At 39.0% G+C, this 19,415-nt stretch overlaps 1 protein-coding gene across 1 annotated transcript in view; it reads left to right on the top strand.

The window, feature by feature from the left end:
- KCTD1 (potassium channel tetramerization domain containing 1) overlaps positions 1–19,415 on the top strand; it is a 46,432-nt gene that overhangs the window by 13,160 nt on the left and 13,857 nt on the right. The window contains exon 2 of the mRNA XM_075213455.1: positions 16,571–16,749. Within this exon, the coding sequence (XP_075069556.1) occupies positions 16,571–16,749 (179 nt within the window). The remainder of the gene's footprint in view (positions 1–16,570; positions 16,750–19,415) is intronic.

The following is a 19,415-nucleotide window of genomic DNA, read 5'->3' as shown; positions in this document are numbered from 1 at the left end:
ATTTTCCTGTGGTCCAGCAATTTAAATCCATCAAATATGATTACAGTCTCTCCAACATGCAGATGGAGTCGTAGGAAATATTTTTTTAAGTTTTGTTGTTTTGGCTGTATTGAATGGGTTCTGGTGGGTTTATTAGGCTCTTAGTGGCAGTCATTCATTGCTGATTATAGCGTTTGCTACCCTGGTGTTAGTGCTCTGTATTATTGTAGTCTACTGTATTGTGGAGCACTTAGTGTCTGGGGAGAGATAAAATCAAAGTTTTATTTCCTGACACTAAAGCTGGGTACACACTGCCTAATGTTCCACCAACTTTTTATGCCGCTCGATTTAACATCCGATCGATGGTCCAATCGCTCGGTCTGTAGACTGCACACACTGGCCTCGTTTTAGACGATAAATGGAAGAGCGACCGTCTCGGTAGCGACTTTTAGAGCCATGTTGTCGTGAACAATGATTTAAATTTAGTACACACTGAAGCAATATTTGCGGATCATGTAATGATATACCAATGACAGCATAAAGGGACAGAGCTTTCACTATAGTTAACACCCAAAAACGCACAAAAAACAGAAGACAACAAAATTCAGCTAAAATTCTCGAATATTCTTCACCCACAATGCTCCATTCGGTCGGGCATCATCGCTGATTGGTCCACAGCAGAAACCAATGCCCATGTGTGAGTGTATGAAATTACCCAGGAGCCTGTGGGGCGCCGAGGGACGTGAGAAGATGGCGGATGAGGAGCAGGTGTCGGTGGGAGTTGGGCTAATGGAGGTGCTAGGTGGTGTTAAAAGACTAAAGCCAATGAGCCCGAGAGAGGTGGAGATGATGGTAAAAGTACTGGACAACTGGAGACTGATGCGAATTCGTAGAAACATAAAAAAAAGTGAGTACCACGTGTAGTGTACCAGTTTGAAGGAGATTATTTCATTTTAATTTAAAATGAAGCAATGCAAAAGCTATATTTGTAACATAGGTTGTTTTTTACAGAACGAAGAATTAGGGCTAGATTTACTAAGCTGCGGGTTTGAAAAAGTGGGGATGTTGCCTATAGCAACCAATCAGATTCTAGCTTTTATTTATTTAGTGGAGTGGGTGGTAGGGATCCTTTTGCAAGGGCTTACCTGGGGCGTCTGCGCTTTGTTTCTTTGTTATGAGGGTTGGTGCTGCCTTGACGGATGCTCCGGATGTTCCAGTTCCGGTTTTTGTTGGTTGTTTCTTTGTTTTTTCCGTGGCGCGACCTGTGGGGAGATAGGATGGGGATAGAGAGGGGGGGGGGGGGAAAGGGGGGGGGCAGAACAGGCGAGACAGTATACACGAATTTGGCCGTAAGGTGGCTCTTCTAGAGTGGGAGATGTCTATAGCTCCTTTAGCAGTATGTTTATAGCTGTTTTACCTTGTTTATAGCTCTAGTGCCGTGTATACTGGGGCGACTATGTGGGTATGTAGAGTTGTAACTCTTGGGGGTGGGCCGGGCAGTGGGATTACGGTGCCCGGTTCCAAATTGCTTGGGAAAAAGCTTTGCAGTAAAACTGCTAATTGGTAATTTATGCTTGCTTACTCTAAACTAATGTAGTTTGTGGCTGGAGGGTGAGGGGGTGGAGCAAGCTTAGGTTAAAAATAAATTTAGTAGTGTTCCCTTCTAAAAGGGAGAAGCGGTGTGTGTAGTTATGTTCAGGTAGATAGGGGGAGAGATGTGTGGGGAGTTTAAAGGTAACAGTAAGGAGTTAATGTGGGTGCTATGTGGATGCTTAGGTGGATGGGTAGCAATGTAATAGCGTTTTGCTGCAAAGCTCTAAGAAGAGCAGTTTAGTGTACAGGTTACCTTGGGTGAGCGGGTTGGCTGCTGCTCTGGAAACCGGATCGTGGCGCTGGACGGGCGGTCGGGGTGGTTTTGGTCCAGGGTCTTCCTTCCTGTGTTCTTGGAACGCAGGAGCGCTCCAGACGCCTCACTTCCGGTTTTCGTCTGGAACGCACAGGCGCCTGTGCGTTCCACTGCAGGGGTTGATTCTCCGCTTGTGAGGTTCCTGCTTGCAGCGTGGAGTTGCTTTCTCCTGGGGTCTTGATGCTTGGTGGAGCTTCGACGGGAGGCAAGCACTTCTGTGTAGGTAGGTGTTGTAGGGTAGTTCAATCCAACGCGTTTCGTGACGAAGTCCACCCGGACGAAACGCGTTGGTTTGAACTACCCTACAACACCTACCTACACAGAAGTGCTTGCCTCCCGTCGAAGCTCCACCAAGCATCAAGACCCCAGGAGAAAGCAACTCCACGCTGCAAGCAGGAACCTCACAAGCGGAGAATCAACCCCTGCAGTGGAACGCACAGGCGCCTGTGCGTTCCAGACGAAAACCGGAAGTGAGGCGTCTGGAGCGCTCCTGCGTTCCAAGAACACAGGAAGGAAGACCCTGGACCAAAACCACCCCGACCGCCCGTCCAGCGCCACGATCCGGTTTCCAGAGCAGCAGCCAACCCGCTCACCCAAGGTAACCTGTACACTAAACTGCTCTTCTTAGAGCTTTGCAGCAAAACGCTATTACATTGCTACCCATCCACCTAAGCATCCACATAGCACCCACATTAACTCCTTACTGTTACCTTTAAACTCCCCACACATCTCTCCCCCTATCTACCTGAACATAACTACACACACCGCTTCTCCCTTTTAGAAGGGAACACTACTAAATTTATTTTTAACCTAAGCTTGCTCCACCCCCTCACCCTCCAGCCACAAACTACATTAGTTTAGAGTAAGCAAGCATAAATTACCAATTAGCAGTTTTACTGCAAAGCTTTTTCCCAAGCAATTTGGAACCGGGCACCGTAATCCCACTGCCCGGCCCACCCCCAAGAGTTACAACTTTATTTATTTAGTACCTTCTACAAAATGACAGCTAGAATCTGACTGGTTGCTATGGGCAACATCCCCACTTTTTCAAACCCGCAGCTTAGTAAATCTAGCCCTTAATGTTGATAAGAGCAGCTTAGATACCACTGATAACGCTAATGTTACACCTGTTATCAAACAAGAAAAAATTGATGTTGAATATGGACATATGAAAGAAGTTATACAAGAAGGTATTTAAATGAACATATGTAGGCAACACAATGCTTTGGGCACATACCTGTACCGGTATAATAACCAAAATGGTGCCTGTTTTAAAGAACCTATGGAGGTTAAACTCGCTACTGTAGACATTGTACTTGAGGGACCACAACATGATCTCGAGCAGTGTGCAATGTGAGCAAATGGGACTATTTCTGGTGTTGGATAAAGCCTTTTGTTAACTTTATTACAGATATAGAATTTTAATGCTAAACATTTTTTATTTCCTTGTTTCTTAGATACCATCGTCATATCCGATGAAAGTTCTGAGGGAGAAAAAAAAGTTGTAAAGCTCAACGATTATTTTAAAGAAATAACAGAGATTATAAGTGACGTCAAGAAAAAAATTAAAAAGCTTGTGAAGAATTTTGTTGAAATGTCTATGCTGTTTGGAATAGTTCTGCCACAACCCACTAGCACCTTTAAAGTGTAGCACTATTTTTATAACTTTTAATATTCTGCACTAAATATGCAATTTGTAAATTTTTCTGCAATAAAATTGTTGCTTCAACACTGTGTGGTTTATTCTGGGTATGTTACAAATATTAGTTAATAAAGGTTACTAAAGGTTAATATTAGTTTATAAAGTTTATAAGTTATATCGTTTATACAGGTATAAATTTAGTATGGGTAAATATGAATAGGTTGCCAATATAGATGTAGAGGGTTGGTATAACACTACAATTTATTAAGCTTGCTGCCATATACTAGATACATCAATACAATAGACTACTGCTATATCTATTATGTTACAATCATCTAATTAACAAGTCAGTGATGTACGAACACCGCACCACGTGGGACAGGTACAGGCATCTGAAATTTACATACACACGCCCCCAACGGAGCCCCAGCTCGAGGAAGTATCTGAGGATTATCATGGATCGATCGTAAATTTAAAATAACACTACACGATGGAAAGGTGATTGAAAGGAAAATATTGAACGGTACGACTAACTAATTGAGGCGTCAATCGACCATTTGGGAAGACTTTCAACCATCGTGTCACCACACACTGACCCGACTTTCGAACGAGCGGTCGTATTTTGGCTGGTTGAGGCAGTTATTAGACGAAAAACCTGTAGTGTGTACCCAGCTTAAACTAGAGCTAGCGCTCTTTAGCTGGCTCCTAGGTTTTGGTCCTATCTCTTAACACTTTTATTGGCTGATGTTTCCGTTCTCTCGGAAATATCAGAAGTTTAAAAGGGGATACAAAGTATGTGGCTTCCAAAACTCTCCAAATAATGTCTCTAGGAAACACAGTGTATGTGATTCAGAGTAAGCGTAACTTGTGATTGAAAACATTGCACGCAAGTATATGAGTATGTGCGCCGTTCTCAGAGTTGAAGGTGCGTCCAGGTTTGAGTAGGTGAGGTGTGAACATGTACAAAAACCTTTTATATGTTATATGTTTAAACTTGAATAACATGCATACAGTATCTTTGCTTCAACACACTCTGCAAATCCTAATTTATGGTCAAGCGACTACTAATGTATCAGTATCAGTATGTGTCTTCATATCATTTGCAAACCTCTAATTACAAGCTGTTTGCTAGTTTCATTTTTCATCATCTGCTACTTACACATGTCCCCGACCACCCGCAAATGAAAACACCATATTAGCGACTTTGTCCCAGTCTAAATCCGTACACAATTGCTGGAACATGCCCTTACTGTAAATTGCCTACGTTATAACGCCCCTCCCTTGTCCCGTCTCTCCAGGCATCAGCGTCTGTAAGTGTCAGAATCACGCAAGTCTGCATAGGCACATATGCATGTGCCCACGTTCTGGGTATGAGCGGAGCATTTTCATGCAGGATATTTACGCAAACTGGTGTACGTCCCACTCTCAATCAGCCCCTAAGTATCTTTTACTGATACTATGAGACAAATATCCTACAACACTATCTTACACATCTGTTTTCTGTAAACCGTTAAAACAGCAATTTTGTAGGCTGGGTCTATCCATTCACAATGTCCTGGTAAATTTAATGAGAGCTTGTTAAGAAAACCGCCACCAGACTGGCTAATCATATTGTAGAGTACCACTGATTCTTAAAGACGTTTTGTCTGAATAAACACTTTCCTCCATTGTATATGAAATCTTGTGTTATACCATTGATAGGTAATGTAGTCCTTTCTGGCGTATGATTTTATGAGAGTTGTCCTGCTTTCTGTTGAGAAGTTTAGATACAAAACGTCCATTAAATCTGTATGAGAATACATGGATGTTCACATTACCGGTTTTAGGTATCAAACTCATATCTGAATATGGGTGAAAAACTTACAGGAGGGTGAAATTACTAATATGGAGGAAAAAATGTTTACTAATCCTTGGGGGGTGAAGGTAGATATACATACATGAATTTAGGATGACTGAAGGACATTGCCAATAAACATGTTATAAAAAGCCAAGACAGAGAGCAAATCTCAAACTTAATGTGAAAATTAAGAGGTAACCTGTCTATAATACTAATATCAGTGAAAGGTTATTTTATATGTATTTTTGTTGTGAATTGTTTATGCAGAGGAGTTGGTTCAGTTTATTGCATATTTAACTGTACTTAGGGATGTGACTATGACCTAAAGTATTGGCAGATATGGAAATGTCCATAAAATTTGGCACATGAGAATGTCCAATAAATGAAAAATCAGTATGGGGTGTGTAACTTGAAATTAAGATGTACAACCAAATAAATCTATGTTTTTATCTTGTTGTACCCTCATAAATTAATTTGGTTACAGCCACTATTTTGACGTTAGACACCATGGGGTAAATGTATCAATATGCGGGTTCTTCAACACCCGCGTGTTCAGCCTCTTCCGCGATTAAATTTCAAGCGGCGCTGCATTGTAAAGGGAAGTTAACCCTTTACAATGCAGCGCCGCTTGAAATTTAATCGCGGAAGAGGCTGAACACGCGGGTGTTGAAGAACCCGCATATTGATACATTTACCCCCATATTGTGATTTTTCATTTATTGTAAGTTCTCAGGCGCCAGATTTTTGGAAAATGGGGTTGAATTGTGGAGCTTTGTTGGGAGTTCCCTTTCATCCAGGCAGCAAGGGCTAGACCAATAGAAATATTCTGATTATGGATCTTGGCCAGATTCAGGTATGAAAATGTGTAAAACAGATGTTACCAGATCTAAAAAAAATATTAATATTGATCTATTTGGTGTCATGGGGTGGGAGACAGATTCAGAATTGAAAGGAAAAAAAGTTACCATTCAATACTTTCTACTTTTAATTCTTTGTCAACTGTTCTAACTAATCGGTGATTGGCTGCATTCCCCCAACATAATTAGATTTACAAGTACTGTCACTGTTGTCACTGGTACTATCACATCTGCTAACATGTAGGGTAACTAAAGCAGGCTGTGAGGCAGAAGTGCTAACCACTTAGCCACCGTATCCCTGGCTAATCTAACAGATAATCTAAGAATTACACTTTTTAGAAGTTTCCTTAGTTTAGGTTTCTCTTCAGCAAGAGGTGGATAGAATAAATTAACCAAGTTTCTCAAAATACACTCACCTCAAAAAATAAAAACAAATATAGCACATACGTACACATGATATAATGTATCCGGTGTGAAAAGAACACTTCCAACACTGTACAATGCAAAAGGTGGATATGACAATGTATTACTATGGAGCTGTGACCACCATACGCTTCTATAGTTGATCATCTTTTTGCATTGTTTGTTTTTTAAGACTGTCACTTAACATGTTCATGCTCACCAACTGAATATATATTGTGTATATTGGGTTAATACCTCTGTGATAGGCAGCCTGATACTTTCCAAGAGCAGGCATTACCCTTAATCTCAGTAATAATTTAAAACAATACGTTTAATCAAAGAAAGAGACTCCTATTTGTAATAACATACCAGCAGGCATGTTAAACAAGTGTTACAAGCTATAGTAAATCTGCTAATATATCAGGAATGAGCTGGGGGCCGCCGAGAGCCACATGCTGCCCATCGCAGTATTATCTGGTACAGTTTATAATCAGTGGTCACAACCTTGTGAACCTGGGGCCTGATTCATTAAGGATCTTAACTTAAGAAACTTAAGAATCCTGGACAAAACCATGTTACAATGCAAGGGGTGCAATTTAGTATTCTGTTTCGCACATAAGTTATCTCATGTAGCACACATGTTTTCTTATGTAGCACACACACACATACTTGATAGCTTATTTGTACACTGAAATTTAAAGTTGATATTTGTGTGCTACATGAAAAAACAGTCAGTATTTAACTTATGTGCAAAACAGAAAACTAGTTTGCACCCCTTGCATTGTAACATGGTTTTGTCCAGGAGACTGAAATAAGAAGTTTCTTTGGTTAAGATCCTTAATGAATCAGGCTCCTGGTCATCAAATTAAGACATTTAATCCAATATGCAACGAAATGAAAGCCCTATCTCTTCTGAAAAATACGTATACAATTAACTTAATTAAGCCTAGAAATATAAAAGTTAATCCCAGGTCAGCCAATGCAACATGAAAACATAAACATTGTCCTTGTTGCTAAGGAACAAATTTCTCATGAATGGGCCAATTGTCATATGTATTTTCTGATTTGATCAAATATTTTATTTTGCTGCTTTTGTCAGCAAACCCAGCTCGTTACCAAAACGTGCACACATTATTTGTTTCCAAACAAGATCCATTGCTCTGTAAATTATAAATAAAACAAAAACTGACCTGACGTGCAATAAAACTAAAGGATAGAAAATGAATCTTCTTTGATAATAATTATTTGCCGGGCAATTGAACTGTGAGTCAGTGAAATGCGGATATCTAATGGATTGCATTGATTTCAAGGCTTGGAGCCAGAGGCTTTTTCCAATAAGTTTATGGAAGTTATACAGGATTTATGAGCAGAAAAAAATGCCCAGCTGTAATCATTTATTGATTGGTTATTTTTCCAGCAATACCTATAATGCTCACAAAATGTTTCAAAGCAGGTAATTCCCAGCCACTGCTGCGTCTGTACAGAAAGAATACAGTCATGGGCAAAAGTTCTGAGAATGACACAATTATTGGTTTTCACAAAGTTTGCTGCTTGAGTGTTTTTAGACCTTTTTGTCAGATGTTGCTATAAAATACTGAAGTAAAATTACAAGCACTTCATAAGTGTCAAAGGCTTTTATTGACAAATACATTAAGTTGATGCAAAGAATCAATATTTGCAGTGTTTACCTTTCTTTTTGAAGACCTCTGCAATTCGCCCTGGCATGCTGTCAATCAATTTCTGGGCAACATACTGACTGATGGCCGCACATTTTTGCCTAATCAATGTTTGGACTTTGTCAGAATTTGTGGGTTTTTGTTTGTCCCTCCTCCTCTTGAGGATTGACCACAAGTTCTAAATGGGATTAAGGTCTGGGGAGTTTCCTGGCCATGGACCCAAAATTTCGATGTTTTAATCCCCGAGCCACTTAGTTATCACTTTTGCCTTATGGCAATGTGCTCCATCATGCTGGAAAAGGACATTGTTCATCACCAAACTATTCTTGGATGGTTGGGAATAGTTGCTCTTGGAGGATGTTTCGGTACCATTCTTTTTTCATGGCTATGTTCTTAGGCAAAATTGTCAGTGAGCCCACTCCTTTGACTGAGAATCAACCCCACACATGAATAGTCTCAGGATGCTTTAGTGTTGGCATGACACAAGACTGAGGGTAGCGCTCACCTTACCTTCTCCGGACAAGCATTTTTCCAGATGCCCCAAACAATCTGAATTCATCATAGAAAATGACTTTACTCCAGTCCTCTGTAGTCCAATCCCTGTACCTTTTGCAGAATATCAGTCTGTCCCTGATGTTTTTCCTGGAGAGAAGTGGCTTTTTTGCTGGTTTTCTTGACACCAGACCACCCTCCAAAAGTCTTTGCCTCACTGTGCGTGCAGATGCACTCACACCTGCCTGCTGCCATTCCTGAGCAAGCTCTGCACTGGTGGTGCCACGATCCCGTAGCTGAATCAACTTTAGGAGACGGTCCTGGCGCTTGCTGGACGTTCTTGGGCGCCCTGAAGCCTTCTCCACATCTATTGAACCTCTCTCCTTGAAGTTCTTGATGATCCAATAAATGGTTGATTTAGGTGCAATCTTACTAGCAGCAATATCCTTGCCTGTGAAGCCTTTTTTGTGCAAAGCAATGATGCCTGCACATGTTTCCTTGTAGCTAACCATGATTAACAGAGGAAGAACAATGATTTCAAGCACCACCCTCCTTTTAAAGCTTCCAGACGGTTATTCTAACTCATTCAGCATGACAGAGTGATTTCCAGCCTTGTCATCGTCAACACTCTCACCTGTTTTAACTAAAGAATCACTGACCTGATGTCAGCTGGTCATTTTGTTGCAGGGCTGAAATACAGTGGAAATGTTGTTTTTGTGATAAAGTTCATTGTCATGGCAAAAAGGGACTTTGAAATTAATTGCAATTCATCTGATCACTCTTCATGACATTCTGGAGTATATGCAACTTGCCATCATTGTGACAAATAATATTTTTGTCATTCTGAAAACTTTTGGCCATGACTGTACTCCTACCTACATATACTGGATGAAACACATCAGTAGGGAGTACAGACATGTGGTACAATAGGTGCAGCATATTTATAGTTGAATGTGAAGTGTAACTTTGTGAAAGAAAAAGGGAGCACAGACCAGACCTATGTGTTTTTTTTTAATATTTGCTATTTGAAGTGGCACAAATGCCATAATGACCATCTGTCCTTAATTTTCAAGGACAGTCCCAGGTTTTATAGATTTGTTTTCTGGAATTATTTTGACCACTTTATCCTGTAGACTGTATATGTTAATATTTATTGAAGAGGATTAATTTAGAAAAAAATGGAATGATAATTAAGCAAACATGTGATGATAGAATTGTAGTGCAGGCAGGCTCGCCAAGACAGATTTGTGTATTTACATGAGCTTGCCCAGCAACGAAGTTTGCCTGGAAATGTTTTTAAATGTTGGTAACTATGCATTTACTTGTATTTTGGTTGTGGATTAGGAGATTAAGTTAATGCATGCACAGACCTATGACATCCATCTGACATGTATTTCATTAGTAGAGTGATCTATGAGATTGTCTGATTGCTGCCACATTATACTTATTTGCTGTTTTCACTGTACTTCAAGTCTTTGGGGTAGATTCAATTAGCCGCATTGTTGTTTAGGGAATATTGAATCTGCCGCTTTGATTGTGGTTAATATACAAACACAGATTTGCCCAGTAAGGTAGCATCTTTTATTAGGGAGCTAATATTTGCTCTGGATGATAGGACCATTATGATGCTTCTTTTGTATAGCAGTATAATCACCATCATTGCTGTTGTAAGCACTGCACCAACTAAAAGCTAGACCTTGCCTTCTATGCGGGATTCACAAATGACATGAAAGGGGGTAGACATGCTGCATACTTATTTTATTATGTAGATTTTTAGAGCCAAGCAAAATAATCAGATTTTATCATCCATTGGGAATTCATGTTTTTATTTGTATGTACTGTTATAATGTGTAAAAAAAAAAAGTAAGTGCAATATTGTTTTTTTATGACTGTGCAGAATTTCTTCAATTCTTAAATGATCCCCAGGGCTAGATTTACTAAACTGTGGGTTTGAAAAAGTGGTGATGTTGCCTATAGCAACCAATCAGATTTAAGCTTTCATTTATTTAGTACCTTCTACAAAATGATAGCTAGAATCTGATTGGTTGCTATAGGCAACATCCCCACTTTTTCAAACCCGCAGCTTAGTAAATCTAGCCCCCAGTCTTGTAAAATGTTCTAATTCAAAATCTTGACTAGCCCGCTATTTTCTGTTTCCTATTTTATATACCAGCTTAATTTTCTGTATCCCGGTCTTATTCTAAAATGCACATTTACCACAAGAATGCAGAGGATTAATATATTCGTATATCTTGTAGCAAATATGAAACACCAGAAAAAAAAATAAAAAAATAAGATGTGGTTAGAATTAGTCAGACTTTACTATCAGTCCATCCTGCACACTGATGCTTAGATAATGTTCAGTATTATTATTACACTTTATAGAGCTCCGATACATTGTGCAGCACTGCAGAGAATACTTATTTATTCACACCTATCCCTATCCCAGTGGATCTTAGAAACATTAACGTCAATATAGTTACAATCCAATTAACCTACCAGTGTGTTTTTGGACCTGTTAACCTACCAGGTGGATATGGTCATCTAACCACTATAACACCATGCCTTCCCATTACAAGTCGCTTATGTGGGTGTGCTTTGTTTGTTTGTTTGTTTAAATAATGAAACATTTTAACAATGATGTAATAAAATAAACACAGTAAATATCACCAAAATATATTCAAACAAAAATCACTGGAGCAAAATGTATAGTGCAGTTATAGTATGTTTAGATCATGGGTCAGTCACTGGGGTGTATGAGTAGAAAAAAAGGGAGTGAGTTAAAATAAAAAACAATGTTATTGTTTGTGGGATGGAGTTGTCCACATTATGCCTCTGAATATTTCAGCATATTGATATCTGAAATCCTGCTCAGAGCCCTCTAATTTCTAAGCTGGTTACTCCCTTACTTAATACAATGGAGTTCCAGCTAAGTTCTTTTTTTTTTTGTTTTGTTTTGCAATTCCGAGTGTGTAAAACAAACTGCAGGTTATATTATACAGCAACTGTCTACATCACAGACAGGCTGCCGGAGTGTATGTGTAATTTGTAAGCAAGTCTTATTGAGCTATCACTTGATGGTTTGTGCCAAGACTGAAACCCTGCAAATCAAGCTGTGCTGCAATTGTGGCCCTCCCGTCTTGTAATGATGGATTCCTGCAGGGGTGGATTCTGCCTTTTACAGCTGGATTTATTTCTTATCAGTCTTCCACACAGAGTGGGGAGTGTTTCAAAGACCCTCTCATTACAATTAATGCCTGTTGTTTTCCTAGCATTGCATTATCTGCTTGCACTCCAGGATGACATGTAATTGAGAATGAAATGCCCTTGTCCCTATTTTTCAAGAGGGCAATTATCTTAACATAGACCTCCAATATATCACTTTGTGCCCTGTTGGTGAATGTATCATAGGAGCATCACATAACGTATCTACATATTATCAATTGAAGCCAATTTCTGTATATACGTCTGTAGATCTGTGTGTTGAATGAATAATCAGACATTCAGTACCTCTTCCTTATCTCATAGCACGCATGCAGCAGTATGGGATTATAATGTGGACCCATGGCAATTCAGGAGAGAAACTTTCAATTGTATTCAGTTTCTACAGCTCATTGCTGAAATGAATCGCTTGCTAATTCAGCTCACCCTAAATAACAGTGCACCTTTACACGATGTGTATTGCGGTATTATTTCATATAGGATGGCATCAGTATTTCTAAAGCTTCACTAGTCCAGGGGTGTAATGGCAGCAGAACAAATGCTTTCATATATCTAAATGTATTATAGATTTCACCCCGTACAAAGTGTAGCTGATGTATACTAGCTTGTGCAGGGAATTATACATTTTGTGGTTGTAATGCTACAGAAGTAAAATATTTACGTTGAAAGTTATATATTTCCAATTTATTAAGTATCAAAATGTCCACATTGTTATTATGTCTTATTTTTCCAACATACGTGAAGTGCTGAACATGGACATGGAGAAATGTAGTGCTGTGACTGTTGCCCGTATTTGTTGACTCAGAGCGAAGATGCCGCACCTGGCACTCCCTTTTGTCAGGTTATTTCAGAACACTCAGGTTTCCTGGGTGGGGAGGAAATCCAGAATTAAATAGAATGTGTTACGAGGTTCTACATTTTATTTTTAATTTTTAATTAAATAAAGAATGCATTGACTGTTTGTTAAAATGGTGTGCTCCTTGCCTACATAGAGTATATAATATAGATTGGTATACTAGTGCTATGGCTTTATCCCAGACAGGCTTTCTCCATATCTCACAGCTGTAAGGTATTGATCCAAGAGAAAGCATATTAGCCATGCCGCTCTATCATCATAGATAACACGCTATATTATGTGTAACTCACTGTTTGGTTTTTATTTTTGGTGAGTAGACAAGGCGGTATGTAATACTGAAATAAAAAGACAACGTAAAATCTGACAAGTTCTCTTTAAAGTAAACCTCTCTCCTATATAGAGTAGTGGAGGCATCCATGTTGTAGGCGGATATCCATGACCTGTAAATTCAAAAGGAACCAGTAACTTGTGAATATTATTCAAACATCAGTCATATTGCCTTGCACATTAATCAGCCCACTTCATGGATGCCTCCACTGTGTGTAAGTAACGTTCTTTTTTAGATATGTGCTCATTCCAACCTCTAACCAGGGCCCAATTAACTCGAGGTCTAAATGGGCTACAGCCCAGGGGCCTCAGGCATCCATGGGGCCCTTGGAAGTGCTCAGCAGCATTATTGATCGGTGTGGGGGCGGGGGCGCCCCCGGTCTGATCAATGCTGCTGAGCCTGTCACTGTAGTCCTTCGCCGGTGCTCAGTAATCTCCTTACTGAGGAGATCTCGTGAGAGTGGGACTACAGTGACAGGAGAAGGAGGTAAGCGCTTGGGGGGAGGTGACGGTGGGCTCAAAGGAGGGGCCTCATGGGGGAATGGAGGCTCCCATAGTCCAGGGGCCTCCATTCCCTTAATCCGGCCCTGCCTCTAACTATGCATTCTGGTTGACAGATGACTGCACACAGACCCCGAAGCATTCTAATCTTGTCTGCCAATGACCTGGCTCATCAAGTCCAAATGATCAGATTGTGATTGTTTGCTTTGGCCCATTTGGTCTAATACAACCAAATTGTCTTACTAACGTTTTCAGATGAATGTTTAATGGGGCACTAAGTTCACATTCTTCTGTGTATTTGTTTTAGAAACATAGAATTTGACGGCAGATAAGAACCACTTGGCCCATCTAGTCTGCCCATTTTTTAACCTATGGTAACCTCTAACCCGATTTAATCATTATTTATTTTTAAGGATTTCCTTATGTCTATTCCATGTTTAAATTGTTTTATTGTATTGGCCTCTACCACCTCTGATGGGAGACTTTTCCACTTATCCACTACACTTTCTGTGAAGTAATTTGTCCTCAAATTTCCTCTGAACCTACTTTCCTCCAGTTTCAGTGCATGTCCTTGTGTTCTAATATTTCTCTTCTTTTGAATGTTTCCCTCCTGTGCCTTGTTAAAAATCTTGATATATTTGAATGTTTCTGTCACGTCACTGTTTTCTCTTCTCTTCTCCAAACTATACATATTAAGATCTTTTAGTCTATCCAGGTTAGTTTTGTGATGTAGGCCATGCGCCATTTTAGTTGCCCTTCTTTGTATAGTCTCTAATGTATTGATAACCTTCTGGAGATATGGCCTCCAGAATTGAACGTAGTATTCTAGATGAGGCCGTTCCAATGACCTATACAGTGGCATTATTACTTCTTTCTTTCTGCTACTGATCCCTCTCCCTATGCAATCAAGCATCTGACTTGCCTTCCACATTGCTTTTTTACATTGCTTACCTGACTTTAAGTCAACTGAAATAGTGACTCCTAGATCTCTTTCCTCCTCAGACCATTAATACTATATTTAGCCTTTGGGTTTTTGATACCCAAGTTCATGATGTTGCATTAAACTGTAGTTGTGTCACACTCTTGACCATTCCTCTAGTCTACCTAGATCATCAATCATTTTTCTTACCCCTCCTGGTGTGTATATCTTGTTGCATATCTTTGTGTCAGCTGCAAAAAGGCATACTTCCCCTTCAATACCATTAGCAGTGTCACCAATAAAGATATTAAAATGCACTGGTCCAAGTACAGATCCTTGGGGTACTCCACTGTAACCTCTTCCTCCTGTGAATGCACTCCATTTACTACAGCTCTCTGTTTTCTATCCTGCAACCAAGATCTTATCCATCCAACTATCTTAGAATCCAATCCCAAGCTTTCAAGTTTATTTAACAGTCTGCGATGACAGGGCCAAAATCCTTATTAAAATCTCTATATCTGAGTAGAGACATTTCTGGATTATTGTGAGTTTGTTTTCACACAGGAGGCAGCCATGAGTGGCCTTTCAGGTCCATTGTGCTCCACCCCCTCACAATGGTAAAGTACTTCTACCTGCAGTTAGGAAGGGAAGTGGTGCAGATGGTAAAAAGGGGGCTTGAATTTTTAGCACCGATACCAAGGGGAGATTTTATTGGTTAATATACTGGGTGCTGCAAAATGGATATTTAAGTATTATTTGTTAAGATGGTGTCACAGAATGTACTGAAAGGCTTTCTATTTACATGTTTCTAATCTATTTCTTTATAACTCATTTAACTAATCATATGGAAGAGCTTTAAAAATTGGTTACCATGACACATGGGGCTAGATTTACTAAACTGCGGGTTTGAAAAAGTGGAGATGTTGCCTATAGCAATCAATCAGATCGTAGCTTTCATTTGTTTAGTGCATTCTACAAAATGACAGCTAGAATCTGATTGGTTGCTATAGGCAACATCTCCACTTTTGCAAACCCGCAGTTTAGTAAATATACCCCATGGTGTGTGAAGAGTTGCAGTAAATTTTTTAATTTTATTATGTATTAAACTAGTAAATGCATTATGTAATATAAGTCTTTTAAACTTTGGAAAAACATATTAAACTTCCGTTGTTTTAGTCTAGTAATCTGTGTAAACTGAAGATATATGTTCTTATAGGGATCAACGATCCCTAAGCCTATGTAATATTCCAGCATTTTCTATTAACAGCACACACAAGGGACAAAACACTCATGATAACAAGCCTTAGGTCTATTGAATATTGACTTCTACCAGAAAAATAGCTTTCACCCAGCTCCATAGCAGGAACAGGGCACACTGTCCACAAGTCATAGAGGTACATAACAATATTAAAACATATTCCATGTTATGTAGTAGTAATAATACCAGTAGTGTTTTAGAGAAGCCTGCCCCCTATTTAGTCTGACCCAGAGCTATTAAGCTGAATTTTGTTTGTGTTGGATGTGTGTTTAAAATATAAAACGCTATGTATTTTATATGTATTGGTAAAATGCTGCTGTCTGTGCATCTAATTACACTTACTACAATTTTGAGCACTGCATCGCTACAGTAGTCCAGAATGGAGGACTGAAATGATAGCTATGAGGATAACCCTCATCAGGGTAAGCCATGCTTACTGACATGAGTAGTTTTAGTTGAGCATTCTGTCTGAGGGTATCGTTAATTCTTGATGGATTTCTCCTGAGCTTTGCCTCTTCTACATTCCCAGCCAACTTTTGTGGGAGGTACAAATTGTGTAGGAGATACTGTGCTGGTCCTACAGAGTATAGATTACAATGGTCAGTGTGATGTAGCTCCTATTTGTGAACTGCATTTTTATGTTTTTCAATGTGCACACCTTGTTCCATCAAATTTATCTTTGTTTTGTTTTCCTAGGACACTAGACCCAACATGTCAAGACCTCTGATCACCAGATCACCTGCCTCACCTCTGAACAATCAAGGCATTCCCACCCCAGCACAACTCACTAAGTCCAATGCACCTGTTCACATTGATGTTGGTGGGCACATGTACACCAGCAGTTTAGCAACTCTGACAAAATACCCAGATTCCAGGTAAGAAAACAAAAAATACAGTTCATGTTTTCTAGATATGGTTCTAAGTGTAATTCAGATATTTCTGATCTAGCAAACACTTCCAGTGTTCAGGTACATTTAGTTTTCTTTCCTGGTGCTCAAGTATTTTTATTGTAAGGTGGTGATAAAATGACAAATCAAACACTGCTATCACAAAATTAAGGACTATTTTATCCCTAATATGCCTGATTTATTTAAATTATCCCTCAAATCTCGTGTCTATCACAAACTTTGCCTTTTTTTTTTTTTTTTTTGACATCCACTTTCATCAGTAATGATTATTCCCGGTTCTCTGGATTAAGATGTGTTTTTGTTTTTTTCGTTCTTTCTGTAATTTGGAACACCATGCCTGAAATACACTGAACTGCATTTAAAAATGACTCATTCCCTTCTCCCACATTGGAACCTTATTAAACTGCTTACCAGAGCTCCTATTAGTCAATGTAGAGAAGCATGTTGGTGACCATGGACGTATGTGGTATTTTATTACCAGAAGGCAGCTAATATTTTCTTTCTGGTTTTTGGGTAACTGATACCATACCTGTATCTAGTATTCAAGTAATTATATGAATGCAAAGGAAATCTATTTAGAACAATTCTGCTAACTTGAGATCTTGCCTTTAGGGTGAGTCATTGTCTTTCAGAAGTATCTGTTTGTGCAAAGCAACAATTTTCAACCAATTTCTAATTTTTAGCATGTAATGGTGACCTATGTTTTCTATGAAGTTGGTATTTGTCCAATGTTTATGGAAAGTCTCCTGGTACTGCATGACATAGGATTTACTCTGGCTCATTTTGTGTTCTAGTTTAATTGCTCTATGCTCTGGGCAACAGGCCTGGTGTGTGTAAAACTTAGAGGTTCTCAAAAACTTTCCCAGAAACTTTATCTGCAAGTTGTTTTTTTTGTTTTTTTTTCTGGAAATCAGGTCATCATAGTTTACTGCTAACACTGGTTCTGCATCTCCTTGTTCAGCAGCTAATTGTTGGCGTAACTCTAATTTCGTTTTTTGTTGTTGTGGATTGTCTCCTACTGTGCAGATATGTTCTGTTGATGCGTAAATATAATTTCTTCTGTGCCCTCTGTAGAGAGCTTATCCACATTCCTTCCTTGTGGTCCCTTTTTCTTGCGGATGTGATTGTACATAATCAAAAGGTTTTATAAATATTAGGAAGAAGTTTTAAAATACAAAATTCTTTTTTTTTTTTGTGAAGACCATATTTATAGTAGTTTCCTCGTGTCTGTTATCTGTCACCATGTGAAGACAGTTTGCTTTTAATATTGATTGTGTTATTGTGTTTTTTTGCAGTCTCCTACACTCAGGTATAATAGAAGTGATTGTAAACATACTCTGAGAATATATTAAAGGGCTTAGAAACCATAACAATTTTTATTTTTTAAATGCAGTGTTTACTTGCTGCAGATTACTAGAAGTCAGGTCACAGACCTGTAACCTGGGGGTATATTTTTGATAGAGCTAAAAGCCCTGTTGCCAGTGAAGACAGGTTAACCCTTAACAATCCTGGCCAGTATTTCCAAGGCAGTTGAACAGTTTTGTTAGCAAATTGTTTTGTTATTGCCGCTTGTTAATAATTAGGCCTGCTGGAGCCTATATGCTGGGTTTTGCTGAACTATACTTTTTACGTAGCTTCTTTTTTATAAATTCCGACAAGGTATGGAAACAACTTCAATTCATACTGACAATGTAAGGAAAGCTTTCAAAATAGATTTAACCCATTCAAGTTTAAACTAAGATTGTAATTATCTGAAGCAAACGGACCTGTGATAATCTTCAAAACATGCTCCGGTACTGGACATTTAAAAAATAAATAAATACCAAACTGTGTTTATTTTATGTAGACCTATGTACATTATGTACTTTATTCAAATGAAATACATATTATGGCACATTCAGTCTGTGCGTTGAGATTACTGGAACCGGTTAATGAAGCTGCAGTTAAGCTTTAGACTCCTGAATTTGCAGACTTCATCCAGGCTGCTGATACATCATTGATTTATTTTTTTATTTTTTCCCCTCTCTCTCTCTCTCTAAACGCCAAGGGTGGACATAGAGGCCCTACAGCTTGGATAACAAATGAAAACCCTTCCTGTCTTAGAGCAACAAAAACAGTCAATGCAAATATAAAAAATGATGCTTTAAAATGTGTGTCTGCCCCACAGAGGTTTGTCTCCATCATGGAAAGTGATAGTTAATCAAGGCCTCTCAGTGTTGTCATGGATAAGATGTAATGTTGAAGTTGCACATTTAATCTGAAAAGTGTTGACAATATAATATAGAGTAGCATCTAACTGCTGATAATTCATTCATGCTTGGTGTAAATTAACTGGAATCTTCTAGGTGATGCGTTTTGTTTTGTTTGTTTTTTTTGTTTTTTTGACCTAGCATTGTTGAGAACCTTTTTCTGGTCTCTACTAGTATAAGATATATTTTCTTATAATAACCAGCTCCCAAGTATGGAGTTCTAATATTGTCAACCTACTGTGCCACATTGTTTATATGAACGGAGTTGTGTGGGCATGGTCTCACAACTGAGTTTGATCGTATATTACATGCAGTGAATACAGCGCACACATTAAAGCTGGTTCCACTTGTGCTACCAACTGGCTGAGTTTCCATAAAATCTTG

Source organism: Mixophyes fleayi, chromosome 5, assembly GCF_038048845.1.
Source record: "Mixophyes fleayi isolate aMixFle1 chromosome 5, aMixFle1.hap1, whole genome shotgun sequence".
NCBI classification, from domain to species: Eukaryota; Metazoa; Chordata; class Amphibia; order Anura; family Limnodynastidae; genus Mixophyes; species Mixophyes fleayi.
The sequence above is the reverse complement of the archived record's forward strand: the minus strand, read 5'-3'. Positions and strand labels throughout refer to the sequence as shown.